The sequence below is a fragment of the Anabas testudineus genome, chromosome 16 (assembly GCF_900324465.2).
Source record: "Anabas testudineus chromosome 16, fAnaTes1.2, whole genome shotgun sequence".
NCBI lineage: Eukaryota > Metazoa > Chordata > Actinopteri > Anabantiformes > Anabantidae > Anabas > Anabas testudineus.
In genome coordinates this window covers 11,508,214-11,521,076 of record NC_046625.1, presented here as the reverse complement: position 1 = coordinate 11,521,076, position 12,863 = coordinate 11,508,214, and the positions used below count along the sequence as shown (strand labels likewise).

Genomic DNA, 12,863 nt, shown 5'->3' with positions numbered 1-12,863 from the left:
TAACTATTGAACCATTATTACACAGATATACATATAAAAATATGTTATACATCGATAAGTACATATTTGTTTGTCCTCTGTGGTCTGCCACGTCTTAATTTGTAACTACCTGAAGGAGGGAGGAGGCAGGTGGGTGATCACGTGGTCACACAGGTAGATGCACTACAAAAGCGGGGAACAGTTCAGCCATTACTTCGAGATGGTGACTGCGGGAGGCTTCACGTAGAGACTCGCAAGCGACGAAACCTGGACTTACGGAGCTCACCTCGGCGCTCAGGTGTCACAGTAAAGGTGTTTGTAGCCGTCGCCTCCCGCGCGTGTCTCCTCTCCGACGTGCGTGCAGTTTTTTTTTGAGCTCAGGTTTTTGTGTAGCATTAGGTTAGTTTTGGGCTTGTTTGTGCTCAGATGACGGCGCAGGTAGACTACCTGGTGGTGCTTTTCACCGCCACATCTGGCGCGAGTGGAGAGCTGCTGGGATCTGACGAGAAGGAGTTGGTGCAGTTGGTTTGGCAGCTGGTGGATGTAAAGAACAAAAAGGTAAAAGCTGATTAGGCTGCTACACTGCCTGTCATGGTTAACCGTCGTTAGTCTGAAGCAGGAAATGTAGCAGTAAATAAAGGAGTGGACAGGTGAACTCAACTCTGTTGACAAATAAACACAAATACAAACGACAGCAGGGTGTTATAGTTCATAGAGATTCATGTTAATCTCTAAGTACAATAATGAGTCTATTTTAGATATTTGTAGGTCTTTTCCCTAAACACATGGATTAATAGTTACTCTGGAGTTATTTAGTATAATAGCCTACACTGGAAGATATTTAAACAGACTCCTGCTTTTGCTGCTTTATATACTATACACCGATGTGACAGCATCAGTGTATAGTATTGTATAAACACTTAATGCTGTTTTATCAGCATAGAGTTTATGAGTTTCCATGTAGGCTTCTGTTGCAGGACTGACGTGTTTTTTTTTTTTTCTGTTTCTTTGAACCAGTTGGGCAGGGTGAATGAGCTCCTCATTAAGCCTGATCTCTCAGACCTGACAGAGCAAAAAGAGGAGGAGGATGTGGTGGAGGAAAGCGTGGAAGAGGAGAATGGATCTGGTGCCGATTGTGTTTCTAAAGCCACAAGTCTCGAGGCCGCTTTGAATCTGGTAATGGTGTCCCTGACGTAGCTTGAAATAAGCTTTTAAACTTAGGTGAAATGTGTTATTACATGGTAATTACGCCTTGTGTTTTGCCCGAGGCCATATGATTGTTTTTGAACGTTTGATGCCTCTGTTTGCAGTTTCATCTACAACTGACAAATGAGGTGAACAGCGTGGGCACTGGCACGTCAGTGTGTTTGTGTACAGATGGGCAGCTCCATATCCGTCAAGTGATTCACCCCGAGGCTGCAAACAAGGTGAGCAGGCTGGATAGGCGAATGCCTTGCAGCCAGGGCGTATATGAAGGAACCTGCAGCATTCAGACCAGTCACAAAGGGATGTGTTATGTCAGAACTGTGCCCGTGGTTGAATTTAATGTTACAGTGAAAGTTAAGAGCCGCTCATGCAAACCTGTCTAATGACACACACCCATGCACATACCATTCCTGTAAAACACTGACACAATGAAGCTGGTGAAATTCTCACACAGAGTTTTTCTATTGGCCTGAGCAAACAGCCGATAAATAGCATAATGCTAATAGTAATAAAACAGCAGCTGTTGATGGGCCAAGTGTTCATAAATGCTCATTTGATTTCTTCCCTCTCCAGAACGCCCTGGTCCCAGACTGTTTCTACTCTTTCTTTGACCTCCGGAAGGAGTTCAAGAAGCACTTCCCCACATCTGACCTCAAGGCTTTGAATGTACACATCATGGCAGAGTGTATCCTTTAATATGTCATCTGTTTACATTTGATGTGATTTTCCGTGCAACCAAATCTCTCTCGCGGTATTTTTAGGTGTTGATATTTTTTATTGGTTCATTTCTTCATCTCATGAGCACATTTTTTCACATATAAGTTTATAGGCCACAGGGTGTTGGCTGGAGGACAAGAGGTTTTGAAATGCAAATAAGGAAACAATGGCAGCACCTTGCTAAGTGTGTGTGTGTGTGTTTAGCCAACAGTGCAAACCCCACACGCCCACTGGAACAGGAAAACTAACACCTTGCTCTTTGTGTTTGTATCATGCTCACTTTATATTTTCTTCTTATTTTTCTTATTTATCTGAGATGTACATGAATCTTTTCATTTTACTTCCCAGACACCCACATAGACTTGTGTAACAACACTTTTTCACTCTCCAAACTATTAGACTATTATTTTTGCTTGTTACCTGTTTGCATTCCCTGACTGCCCCCTCCTCAGCTCTTAGTATTCCTGTTGATGTGCCGGCCATGTGGGATCCCTCCGCCACCCTGGATCCATCAGTCACATTGCCTGCAGAAGTAGCAGTGCAGCAGGTCAGGGTTATGGCCAGCATCATCCTTGCCATGCTCTCTGAGCCTTTTTGTGAGTATCATGAATAATTTTACATAGCGAGACAGAAAGTGGATTAGGAATTAGTTACACACATACGCTAAACTACTGTCTTTTTACAGAAAAGTGTGCTACTTTAAAAAAAATTACCTGCAGATTTTCTGATAAATGATTCATCATCATTTTTAAAGGGAAAATTCCAAAATATTTGATGCTTCAAGCTTCTCCATTATGAGACTGGCTGTTTTATTTTTTTTACTTAAACTAAACATCCATGTATTATGGCTTAACGTTTGGATGACAACAAGTTGCCCACATCTTTGACAAATTGTAATTTTTGCAGAATTTTGCACTATTTTCTGACATTTTATGAACCAGAAATGAATAAATTAGTTGAGCAAATAAGTACCAAGATGTTAAGTTCAAAGTATTGAAAATAGTCACTAATGCCAAGTATTAACTTATTACAAAATACCATCATGTGTTTCAGTTACATGCCATCATGTGGGACTTCTAAAGGCCGTTATCTGATTTTGAAAACCAAATTTTGAATTTCTTTTACAGGTCACACATTTTCTAACCCAGAGAGAGTTAGTGAGAAGTTTGAGACTGGCACTTGGTAAGGGAAGTTTGCTCAAGATAAATGTTCCTATTGAAATCAACTCCACTCCTGTGCCGCTAACGTCTCGCTGTGTTTGCGTGCAGCAGTAAGATGGAGAAAGTGTGTGACCACACAGTGATCAGAGCCAGAGGGTTGCCATGGCAGTCTTCTGACCAGGACATCGCTCGCTTCTTCAGAGGACTCAACATTGCAAAGTATGTTGTTGGTATATTAAAGGCATGCATGTGTAGCCTGGTTTTGTATAGATTTACACGGTGCAATAATGCTCTGCATGTTGCGTTGTATAGAGGAGGGGCTGCACTCTGTCTTAATGCTCAAGGGAGGAGGAATGGAGAGGCTCTTGTTCGTTTTGTCAGTGAAGAACACAGGGACCTGGCGCTGCAGAGACACAAACACCATATGGGCAACAGATACATAGAGGTAACCTGTTAGAATTCAGCTGGTGACTTGGTTCAGTAAGTTGGCCACAATGTTTAGATTTAATAAGATTTACATTTAGATTTTCAACTTTTTTCCCTTTGTTCCAGTGTGGGGATGTTAATAATCTTCCCTTTGCTTTATTTGAATAAAAAAATACTAAAACCGTAGGAGGCATGTTGTAAATTCTTCCCATTAAGTACCAGTGTATTATTGTAATTGTATTCCATTCATAATAATGAAATATAATAAACCCAATTTCTACTAATGGCAGGTTTACAAAGCAACGGGAGAGGACTTCCTGAAGATAGCTGGAGGTGAGACAATAAAATATGTACACTATGCCTAAACCAGCCTTCCTTACTGTATTTATGTATTGATACATGCTCAAAAGGGCATTAGTCCAGTTAGGGTTAGGGCAAGGCAAAAAACCTTGTCTAATGACTAAACTTTGTCAGTTTGTCATTTCATATTAAAGCCATCTCATGAAACTGAAACAAATTTTTCCTTACATGTTCCAGATTTACACTAAAAGTGATTTAGTCTAATAAGGTGATTTATTAATGCTATTAGGCTACTGAAATACTACATAGTGCAGAAAGTCATAAAAATGGAGGGTTTGGACTGTATGAGGTACGTAAGAGTGACATTTAGTATAATTCTCAACAGCTACAGAATAAGAAGGGCAGACAACACCAGAGGAAGCTCTGCAAACCATCTCAGTGTGTGGCTCATTGTATTAAAACGCCATGCTGTTAAAATCAACAGTGTTATCAATTCTGTTTATTTATTTCTAGTTAAAGTGTTGTTTGCTTTTGTGTCTGCCAGGTACCTCTAATGAGGTAGCAATGTTCCTGTCCCGTGAAGACCAGATCATTGTGAGGATGCGAGGTCTTCCTTTCACCGCCACCCACGAGCAGGTGCTCGCCTTCTTCTCACCAGGCGAGGGTCTCAAAGAGACGTGTCCAGTCAGCGGAGGAAAAGATGGCATCCTATTTGTTCGCTACCCAGATGGGCGACCTACCGGTGATGCCTTTGTTTTATTTGCTTGTGAGGAACACGCCCAGTGTGCTCTGAGGAAACACAAGGAAATCCTGGGTAGAAGATATATTGAGCTGTTTAAGAGCACGGCAGCAGAGGTTCAACAGGTACGTTAAGGTGTGCAGTGTGCAGGGTGTATACATTTCTAAAATTCATATGATTATTTTATTTTTATTTGTTTTTTATCTTGCTTTTTTTAGAGGGACGAAAAGGAAGTTTTTAGAAGGTGTGTGTGTGTGTGTGTGTGTATGTGTGTGTGTGTGTGTGTAGAGAGTGACGATATGGGTGTGTTTCTTCTGTCAGTTGTAGGAATTACTGGAATAGGGCTTAAGGGTGGGGACCTACCTAACAAAGTGTGGTGTGTGTGTGTGTGTGTGTTTCCCTTGAGTACATAGGTACACACAGTTGCGCTTGCTTTCTTTTTTGTTGTTTCGTTGCGTCTCTACCCATCTGCCACTGCTTCACCTGTCTCTCTCATGACATGAACACATGGGCTAATTTTCGTATCTTCGTGGACTGATAAGCACACACCTACATTCATATCTATGCAGAGGCCTTTCCTCCTGCTTCCATGTGTGGCAGACTAAGTCGTTTTATTGGTCCTCTCTAGAAATGCAAACATGCTGGTGTCCTGTTGGCAACAAGCCAGCTCCTGCATGACATTGCAACACATTTAAACACGTGGACTCTGTTAAAAGGTGGCTCATGTGTTTCATTTGTAGAAGCGTTTTTGGCTTTAAGTCTATCATAGTGTTTTAGTGTATACGTTATTTCCTGTAATTAATCAGAGCGGATTGACGTGGATTAACGAGTCGCTAAACTAAAGTCTATGGAGAATAGACTGGATATGGGCAGAAGATCTAAATTGTAACTGTTCGTGTTTTAGGTGTTGAACCGGTACTCGTCGGCCCCTCTGATTCCTGTTGCCCCTGCCCCCTTGGTGTCAATGGTGCCTGCAATGTCTCTCCTGCCCCCTCCTGGTGGTGCAAGGGACTGTCTGAGGCTGAGGGGGCTTCCTTACACAGCAAGCATAGAGGACATCCTCACCTTCCTGGGCGAGTTTACACACGATATCAGACCACATGGTGTGCACATGGTCCTCAACCAGCAGGTACATGCACCAACGGCATGACACACCCTTAGACAAGATGTTGCAGACGTTGCAGACATTGCAGAGGAATTTCTAATGGTGCTTGTTTCCAGGGTCGTCCATCAGGCGACTGCTTCATCCAGATGACCTCAGCAGAGCGGGCACTTCAGGCGTCACAGCGGCTCCACAAACACATGATGTCCAGCCAGCGCGGGGCAAACAGCCGCTACGTGGAGGTGTTTCCCTGTAGCGCTGACGAGATGGGCCTGGTGCTGATGGGAGGCTCGCTCTCACACACACATACACACATACACAACCGGAGCAGGAGTGGGACAGGGCTCAGCCCGCCGCCATGTAAGTCCAGACGTAAGTGCTGCTGGGAGCTGGGGGTGCTTCGGGACTGCAGGGTAGGTGGGCTCCTGCCATGGGGGCAGGGCTGCTGGGTTTTCTCCAATCTAGTACTATGGGAGGATGAAGACGTCTGGTCTGACTAGACAGATTCAAAACTCTGTGTGAGAGTGTGTTTGTGTGCGTGCGTGTGAGTATTTGTGAGAATGTAGTGTCTCTTTGTAATTTAGTGTGATCAAATTACCCATCTGCATGCACTGAAAAACCTCACATGTTAACTGTTTACCCTGCACTTTCAATTTTCACCCGTGTTCACACACTCTGATTGAATCTTGTAGTTTGTGTTTTCAGCGGCATGTTTGTTACTCATTCTTAATTTTACTCTAGTAAGTCATGAAGATCTGAAAGGGTTGGAAAAGTGTAAGCAAGGCAGCATCGGCACCAACTAGCCTACAATATGGCAAAATGGCTTACAACTCTCCAGTCTTATCAGATTGGTAGTGGTGGTTGTGGGATTTAGCCTTGGTAAAATGATGCACCTCAGGCGTGAGCCTCTGGTGCTTGTCCAATCACAAGCTGTGGGATAGGTGGGCAGAGCTGAACGCTGGCGCATAGAAATGTGCTATGTTCTTTGTGTCTGTAGTCCTCCAGCATAAATGTGCACTGGGTCAGTTTTAAAGAGGTACAATTCAAAAGTGGTCAAAGTTTTATACCCTGTTTGATAAGAAGTGTGGATGTTCACATGAGTGGTTAGGATGTAGCACAAAGATTCAAGGCTGGTGCGTCCATAACATATTTTAGTGAGGGGGTAAATGCTAAGGAGGCAAGACCAAATACTTTTGAGCCTAAATATAAATTTTACTTTATTATAGGAAAGCAGACATGATCCTACCTACAGAAAACAAATCGAAACACTAATGTAAGGGACTATGGGGTATTTAAACAGTCCAGTCCAACATATCCTGCACAAACACGTAGACACATATAGTGTGTAATAGTAATGGTGGTCATTGTTTGCAAATTTGCATGAGCGGCTCGTTCTGAAACAAACAATGAGCACGCATCACCGTCACGGCTCTGTGCGCTTCTGTTGCTTTGCTCCTGGTTTTAAGTCTTTGTCTCTTCCTCTTTCCCTGTTCGCTCCTCACCAGGTTTATCTCCGCCGTCCTACTCCTTCACCCCTGCACCACCTGTCCTGCCCACAGAGGCTGCTGCTGCCCTCTACCCTCCCATTGGGCAGATGTTGCTGACCCCTCGCCCTCTGCCACCAGGCCATGCATACTACCCTGGGGCAGCTCAGCTATACATGAACTACACAGCCTACTACCCCAGGTAAACAGTGGTAGTTACAGATGAACATTGTTGACATTAAAATAGAGTCGTTTATGTAAATTACCTGAGTTTAACTTTGATTCTGGTCAAGTTCTCTCAATAGTTTTAAGTCTCACCTCTTAAACACATAACATTGAAATATGGTATGTGATATTTCTACAAGAAAAAACTATTTCTGTATAAAAATGTCATGTCAAATTTCTCAGTTCTCTGCCATGAATGAATGATAAGTTTCTTCTTACCAAATCTCAAACTAAAACTTTAAAAATACTTTAAATACTTTCTGGTAGAATTCTGATGTGATGTTTTACATTAGGATGAACTGATATATATTGCTTGAGGACCATCCTAAACCAAAATAGATTTTAAAGACTTCCCCAACTTAAACCAAGCGTGTCAGTGTTTTCTTGTGGGCTTTGAATGAGAAACTGAACTGGTATTAATTGCATGTTTGATTTTTCTGAGCCTTCTGTTTGCATAGGTACTATTATGGTAACATGAAGAACATGAGAGCACTAACACATTTCAGAACAGTATTTACACTTACTGTCACTAAACATGTTATGTATATTGGTGATCTTTCCAAACTTGTAATGCAAAATACAAAAACAAAGACAACCAACCAGCGTTTGTTTGCATCGTTGCGTCTGACTCCTCTACTTCAAAGTGGAAAAATACAGTTTTCTCCGTTTAATGTGTCTTTCCAAAGAGAGCGACCGGCACAAGGGTAGTTAATAACTGAACACTGTGGTATCAGACAACTTGGTAAACATCAGTGACCTTTGTTTGTCCTCTGTCAGCTCTGCCATTGTGCTAATTTATAGATGACACACAAACTTACTTAATGACTCTTATTTGCTGAGAAGTATGCAGCTGTTTGAGTTATTTATCTTGTTTGTAGATATTTTCAGGTTAATAGTCTGTCTATATCTTCTCCCTTTTCTTTCTCCAGTCCACCTGGCTCACCTACCACCGTAGGTTTCTTCCCCTCCCCCTCATCCCTTTCCACCCCAGGGGGGTTGGTGCGCATGCCAGGTTTGACCTACAACAGCAATGGAGTGAAAGACCTCATTAATGCAGTGCAGGGATACCAGGTAAGAGACCGATAGTCTAGATAACACATCATGTTTGCTTAATAACTAGTTATTATTCCAGTTGCTATTCTGTACAAATGTTTTGCTCTTCCTTATTCTCATTCCTGCCTGAAAGATCCAAGTGTTGTATTCAAATCTCCTTCTATTGTGGGTGTGTACTGTCAGGCATCCACTGTGTTTGCCCAGAGGCTATCAAACTAGTTTATCCTGTCTCCTCTCCCTGTTCTGTCACATATGCACTGCTGCTTGCTTAGACTTGAACTGGAGGAACCTCAAGCCTTATTGAAACAACCAAAGAGAGTGAAGAATCCCAAGGATATGATAATTAAGTAGATTTATAGAGTTTATACTAAATAAGAGACAAATTGCATCTGAGAATTCTTAGTCGTGATCGAAGTCTCTTTCACTTCCATCCTGGATTTTCCAAGTCCAGGTGGTTTCTAGGTTATTGTCTGTGGTTACTTATATCTTAGCCCACTGTCTCTGTCATTCATCCCCCTTCCTCACATCACAGTACGTCCCAGAGGATGCTCTCATACACGCCCACGGGGCTGTGCACGCTCACGACCCGGCCAGGACATTGCTTACGCAGCCCAAAGAATGGGTGTGTATTTAAGGTGTCTGAGGCAGGTGGCAGGTAAGGATTGGCTAGAGGGCTCAGTGAGGGAGATTTAGTTCAGTGGTTGTGGCTCTGGTTTGGGTCTTCACTGGTCATCGTGGGTCACAGGGTTCAACACAAATCTGATGTTTAAACAGGGCATTTTCCACTAACCACACATGGTAGCCACAATAATAACAACAAACATCATTTAATTAGATGGCGGGGTTAGAGAAATTTCCTAGGATGTTGGTCAATCCTTTTTGTTTTTCCTTTTGTTTTTTTGGAGCTGCAGTGTTCTGTCCCATGTTAGCACCCTTTTACTGAAGTCTGCTATGTTTAATAGTGGGTACTATTCTGTCCTCTTAAAAAAAACGCTTAGGGGATACAGCAGTAGCCAAGGCGGCTAATTGACCGTTCACTAAACCCTGCGTAATACAGTGATTGTCCACTTACAGTTTAGCAACTGAAACTAAGCTTGTCATAATTAAAATTTCTGCATATGCCAAAACAGAGTGAATGAGCCTCTGATAAGTCCAAAATCACAACAGTAAAAGTGTGAGGAATGCCCTAAACACCATGTTTGTCTGCTCAAACATAAACTTGGCATGTCTGACTGAGTACTATTTCCAAAGTACTTTTTACTATCTCACTATATTATTATGTGGAGTAACAGGTTGTGCTAAAAAAAGAATACCTGTTCAGGACTGACAGTTGACCACAGGTGTGTGTTTAACAGTGTATTATAATAAAAGACATTAACAACAAAGAAACAACAAGTAGAACAAACAGGCAAATGGGGAATCTACAGTACAGTTCTGTAGCAATTTCTATTGTATTTCTATTGTATTTTTTGGTAACTGTGGGATCCTTTAACCTAAGACATACATGGTTGGCCATATAGGAAAATCTTAACTGACAACATATCAATCACTCGTGTCCAGTACGAAACCTACAGTATTGTAGATTGTAGACTGATTTTCAGTTGTATCGTCCTGAATGTCTGTGGGAGTCCGTGAACGGTTAATTGGTGCTGCAGTGTAATAGGTGGGTAATTACAGGTGTAGCCTTCAAAGTGTTGAAAAGGTGATGGGTAACAGCTGGTGCTGGTGTAAGTCTCTGTGTTTTTCGTTTTTACACTGGGATAATCACCTTCTGTCTTTCTGCCCCTTCTCGTCAATCTTCCTTAACCCCAAACTCTCTTTCCTTTCCCCCTCCAGAGTCCCATGGAGTCCGTTTCTCTCCTGAGCAGCAGTCTGATTGGTCAGTCCAGCGGAGGTGATGCTCCCCTCATGTCCCTCCCCGCTCTCATGACCAAGCCAGGGGGGCAGTACCTGGACCTGACCCTGCTGTAGGGTCTCACATAGACAACGTTATGTGACACTGACTCACTGTATTGTTAGGATTTTAAAAATAGATGTGTTAGATGTGTTATTTATACCTTATAAGAACAGAAATTAATGTATTTTATACCAAAATCATTGTGGCCTTAGCCCAAAATAGCAGTTTTGTCTTATATTGCACAGTGTGTATTTTAAAAGCTTTATAGAGATTTTTGTAACATGTTATATTATTGTAATCATTATCATATATTTGCTAGCCAAACTAGAGAAGAATGACCTAGTAGCAACTGAGCTGAATCTTTTCCTTAAGCTTCTCTGTGAAGAATGAATGCGAGTGTGAAAGAGATGAGAATGAGTATTATACATGGCTGTGTCGATACATTTTAACACTTAATCTGTTTATAAAGCAATACGTTTTATGTGTTTATATACATTTGATACAGTACACAATGATTGTATTGGAAGCTTTAGTGCATGAAGAAGTTAGTAGTAAAACTTTAAAGATGTTTACAAAATGCCAAATATCAATGCACTGCTAACCAATAATGAATATACAATAATAGCAGTATCTTTGAATGAAAACATGTTACACTGTGAGTTTGTCAAATTGAGTGTCAGATGTGACATCTTATTCTTTAGTAGCCCCCTCCTTTATGTATCCTCCATGTTTTGTAATGCCAATGTTGTCCTGCCTTTTGTTTGGGACTCCTACCTGAACAGGGGGCAGCTCCAGTTCTCCGTAACCTAAACACAGGGTACCATTTTTCAGGAAGTCTCGTGCCACAATCTCAGCTTACAGAGTAAATCCGGTGCTTTCCGACAGATTTCCTGACTTATTTTACTCAACTACAAAGTAACTAAATAGATCTGTCAGTTCATCGCACTTTCCTTGTCTTCTTTCCACCATCTATGCCGACACTGGGGAATAGGAATAGAACAAAGAGAGACCTCTGCAGAAATCTGTTCACCATATTTCTTTTTAACCCACTCACTTGGAAAGTTGAGAAGGAAAGGAAATGAAGGACACCCGTGACTTATATTTTGTGAATTTAATCATGTCATTTGCGCCCTGCATGCGCCATGTTACTGTACGCATATGAGAAAGAAGGACTTCAACTACTGCAACTCCTGCTTAGGACGTCCTGCTGAGAAAACAAAAAAACAATAAACATACTATGTGAAGTCTGCCCGTGTCCGGCTGTTTGGTTTCATTAGTTGCCTCCATTCACTTCATTGCACTATGCCTATTGTGCTGTTTGGACTTTGAGATGATTTGTGAAGTACTGGAGTACAAACACCCAGGTGGGGTAAAGGTGATGACAGACTGTGGCTGGAGGCAAAACAGTGGGAACTCCCTCTCTCTGTCCTCAGTGATTACCTGTGTGTTGCCCACATACACATATATTGCAGCTTAAAAACTATTGTCACTCAGAGACACTAAACACATTTCTTCACAGGGTGGACATGCGAAGAACAGAGTATAGGAAGAGGAAGAGAGAAGGAAGGCAGACAAAACCGTGTTAGACCCCCTCAGGGCAGAATTGTCATTGTGTAATTTTATCTAGTGCACCCCACCCAACTTGATCCCTTTTAAACACACTCACTGATTCTCTCACTCACAAAAACACAGTGTCTAAACCAGCATAGCAACACCATTAGTATCTATGCAACAAAGCCCAAAATACTTTTTTGTCAGTAATTGTTATCACTTCGTAGGCAGAGTTTAGTTGGAACTACGTGGAGTGAAAAGCAGTGTGATAATACATGGTGTTGAACAAAAGGAATTTATTTGCATGTAAAGTACAGACCCTGGGATAAGGGCAGGTGTTTTAACCCAGTTTAAAATGTTTGTTTAGGTATAAATTTACATCTGTACAAGATAATTGGAGTGAGTGTATTTTGGGTTAACATCCAAAACCAAACAAGTCCCTCAGCTGCCGCAAAGCTGCAGTCAGTGCTCTGTTCATTTATTCAGTGATAATGGTAATAAAAACACAGACCGGCTTCAGCGCTTGGTAAACAGAATAATCATTCGTTCTGCTATTGTAATCTTAGGAATTATTTATTCCACTCCTACTGTACCATTAAAACTTTTTTCAGGGTCCAGTTGAGAAATTCATGAGGATGATGTTGCAGGCTTTTCAGTAATAATATCTCAGGGGATGCCGTAAGGTTCAGCCTTCTACCCAACTCCAGCGATTTCCATACAGTGGCTTGTTGAATACAAACATTCAGACCAGGATGTGATTGTCCTCTGAAACTCTGACGATCTCACCCACATATCTATGAAGATTCATGTGAATCCACTGAGATACAAACATTTGCAGCACATTCCTTCAGAACCTGTCTGCTACGCCCTGCCCTCAAGATGAATTATCTACTGTTAAATGGTCCAGAAGAGAGGTACAATTACAGGCTGACTCATTGTACTGTACTTGTTAGGTGTGTAGAGGCAGATAAATCAGTGATATTCTTTATTACATTCCCTCACAGGGTGGGTGAGACCTGCACAC

The 12,863-nt window shown here is 41.9% G+C and overlaps 1 protein-coding gene across 5 annotated transcripts; it reads left to right on the top strand.

The window, feature by feature from the left end:
• The first annotated feature begins 183 nt into the window (after nucleotides 1-183).
• On the top strand, nucleotides 184-11,537 carry esrp1 (epithelial splicing regulatory protein 1). Of its 5 annotated transcripts, none has more exons than XM_026373410.1 (16): nucleotides 184-537; nucleotides 997-1,155; nucleotides 1,290-1,406; nucleotides 1,759-1,870; nucleotides 2,355-2,498; nucleotides 3,030-3,084; nucleotides 3,171-3,281; nucleotides 3,375-3,507; nucleotides 3,779-3,821; nucleotides 4,333-4,652; nucleotides 5,432-5,656; nucleotides 5,749-5,989; nucleotides 7,135-7,315; nucleotides 8,268-8,409; nucleotides 8,924-9,013; nucleotides 10,228-11,537. In XM_026373410.1, the coding sequence occupies exons 1-16, from the start codon at nucleotides 406-408 to the stop codon at nucleotides 10,360-10,362; spliced, it is 2,340 nt and encodes a 779-aa protein (XP_026229195.1). In that variant the 5' UTR covers nucleotides 184-405; the 3' UTR covers nucleotides 10,363-11,537. The 5 variants fall into 5 exon arrangements, with proteins under 5 accessions (XP_026229195.1, XP_026229194.1, XP_026229198.1 ...); XM_026373409.1 differs by having other exon boundaries at nucleotides 5,749-6,001; XM_026373413.1 differs by having other exon boundaries at nucleotides 8,924-9,046; nucleotides 10,228-10,353.
• Nucleotides 11,538-12,863: the final 1,326 nt, after the last annotated feature.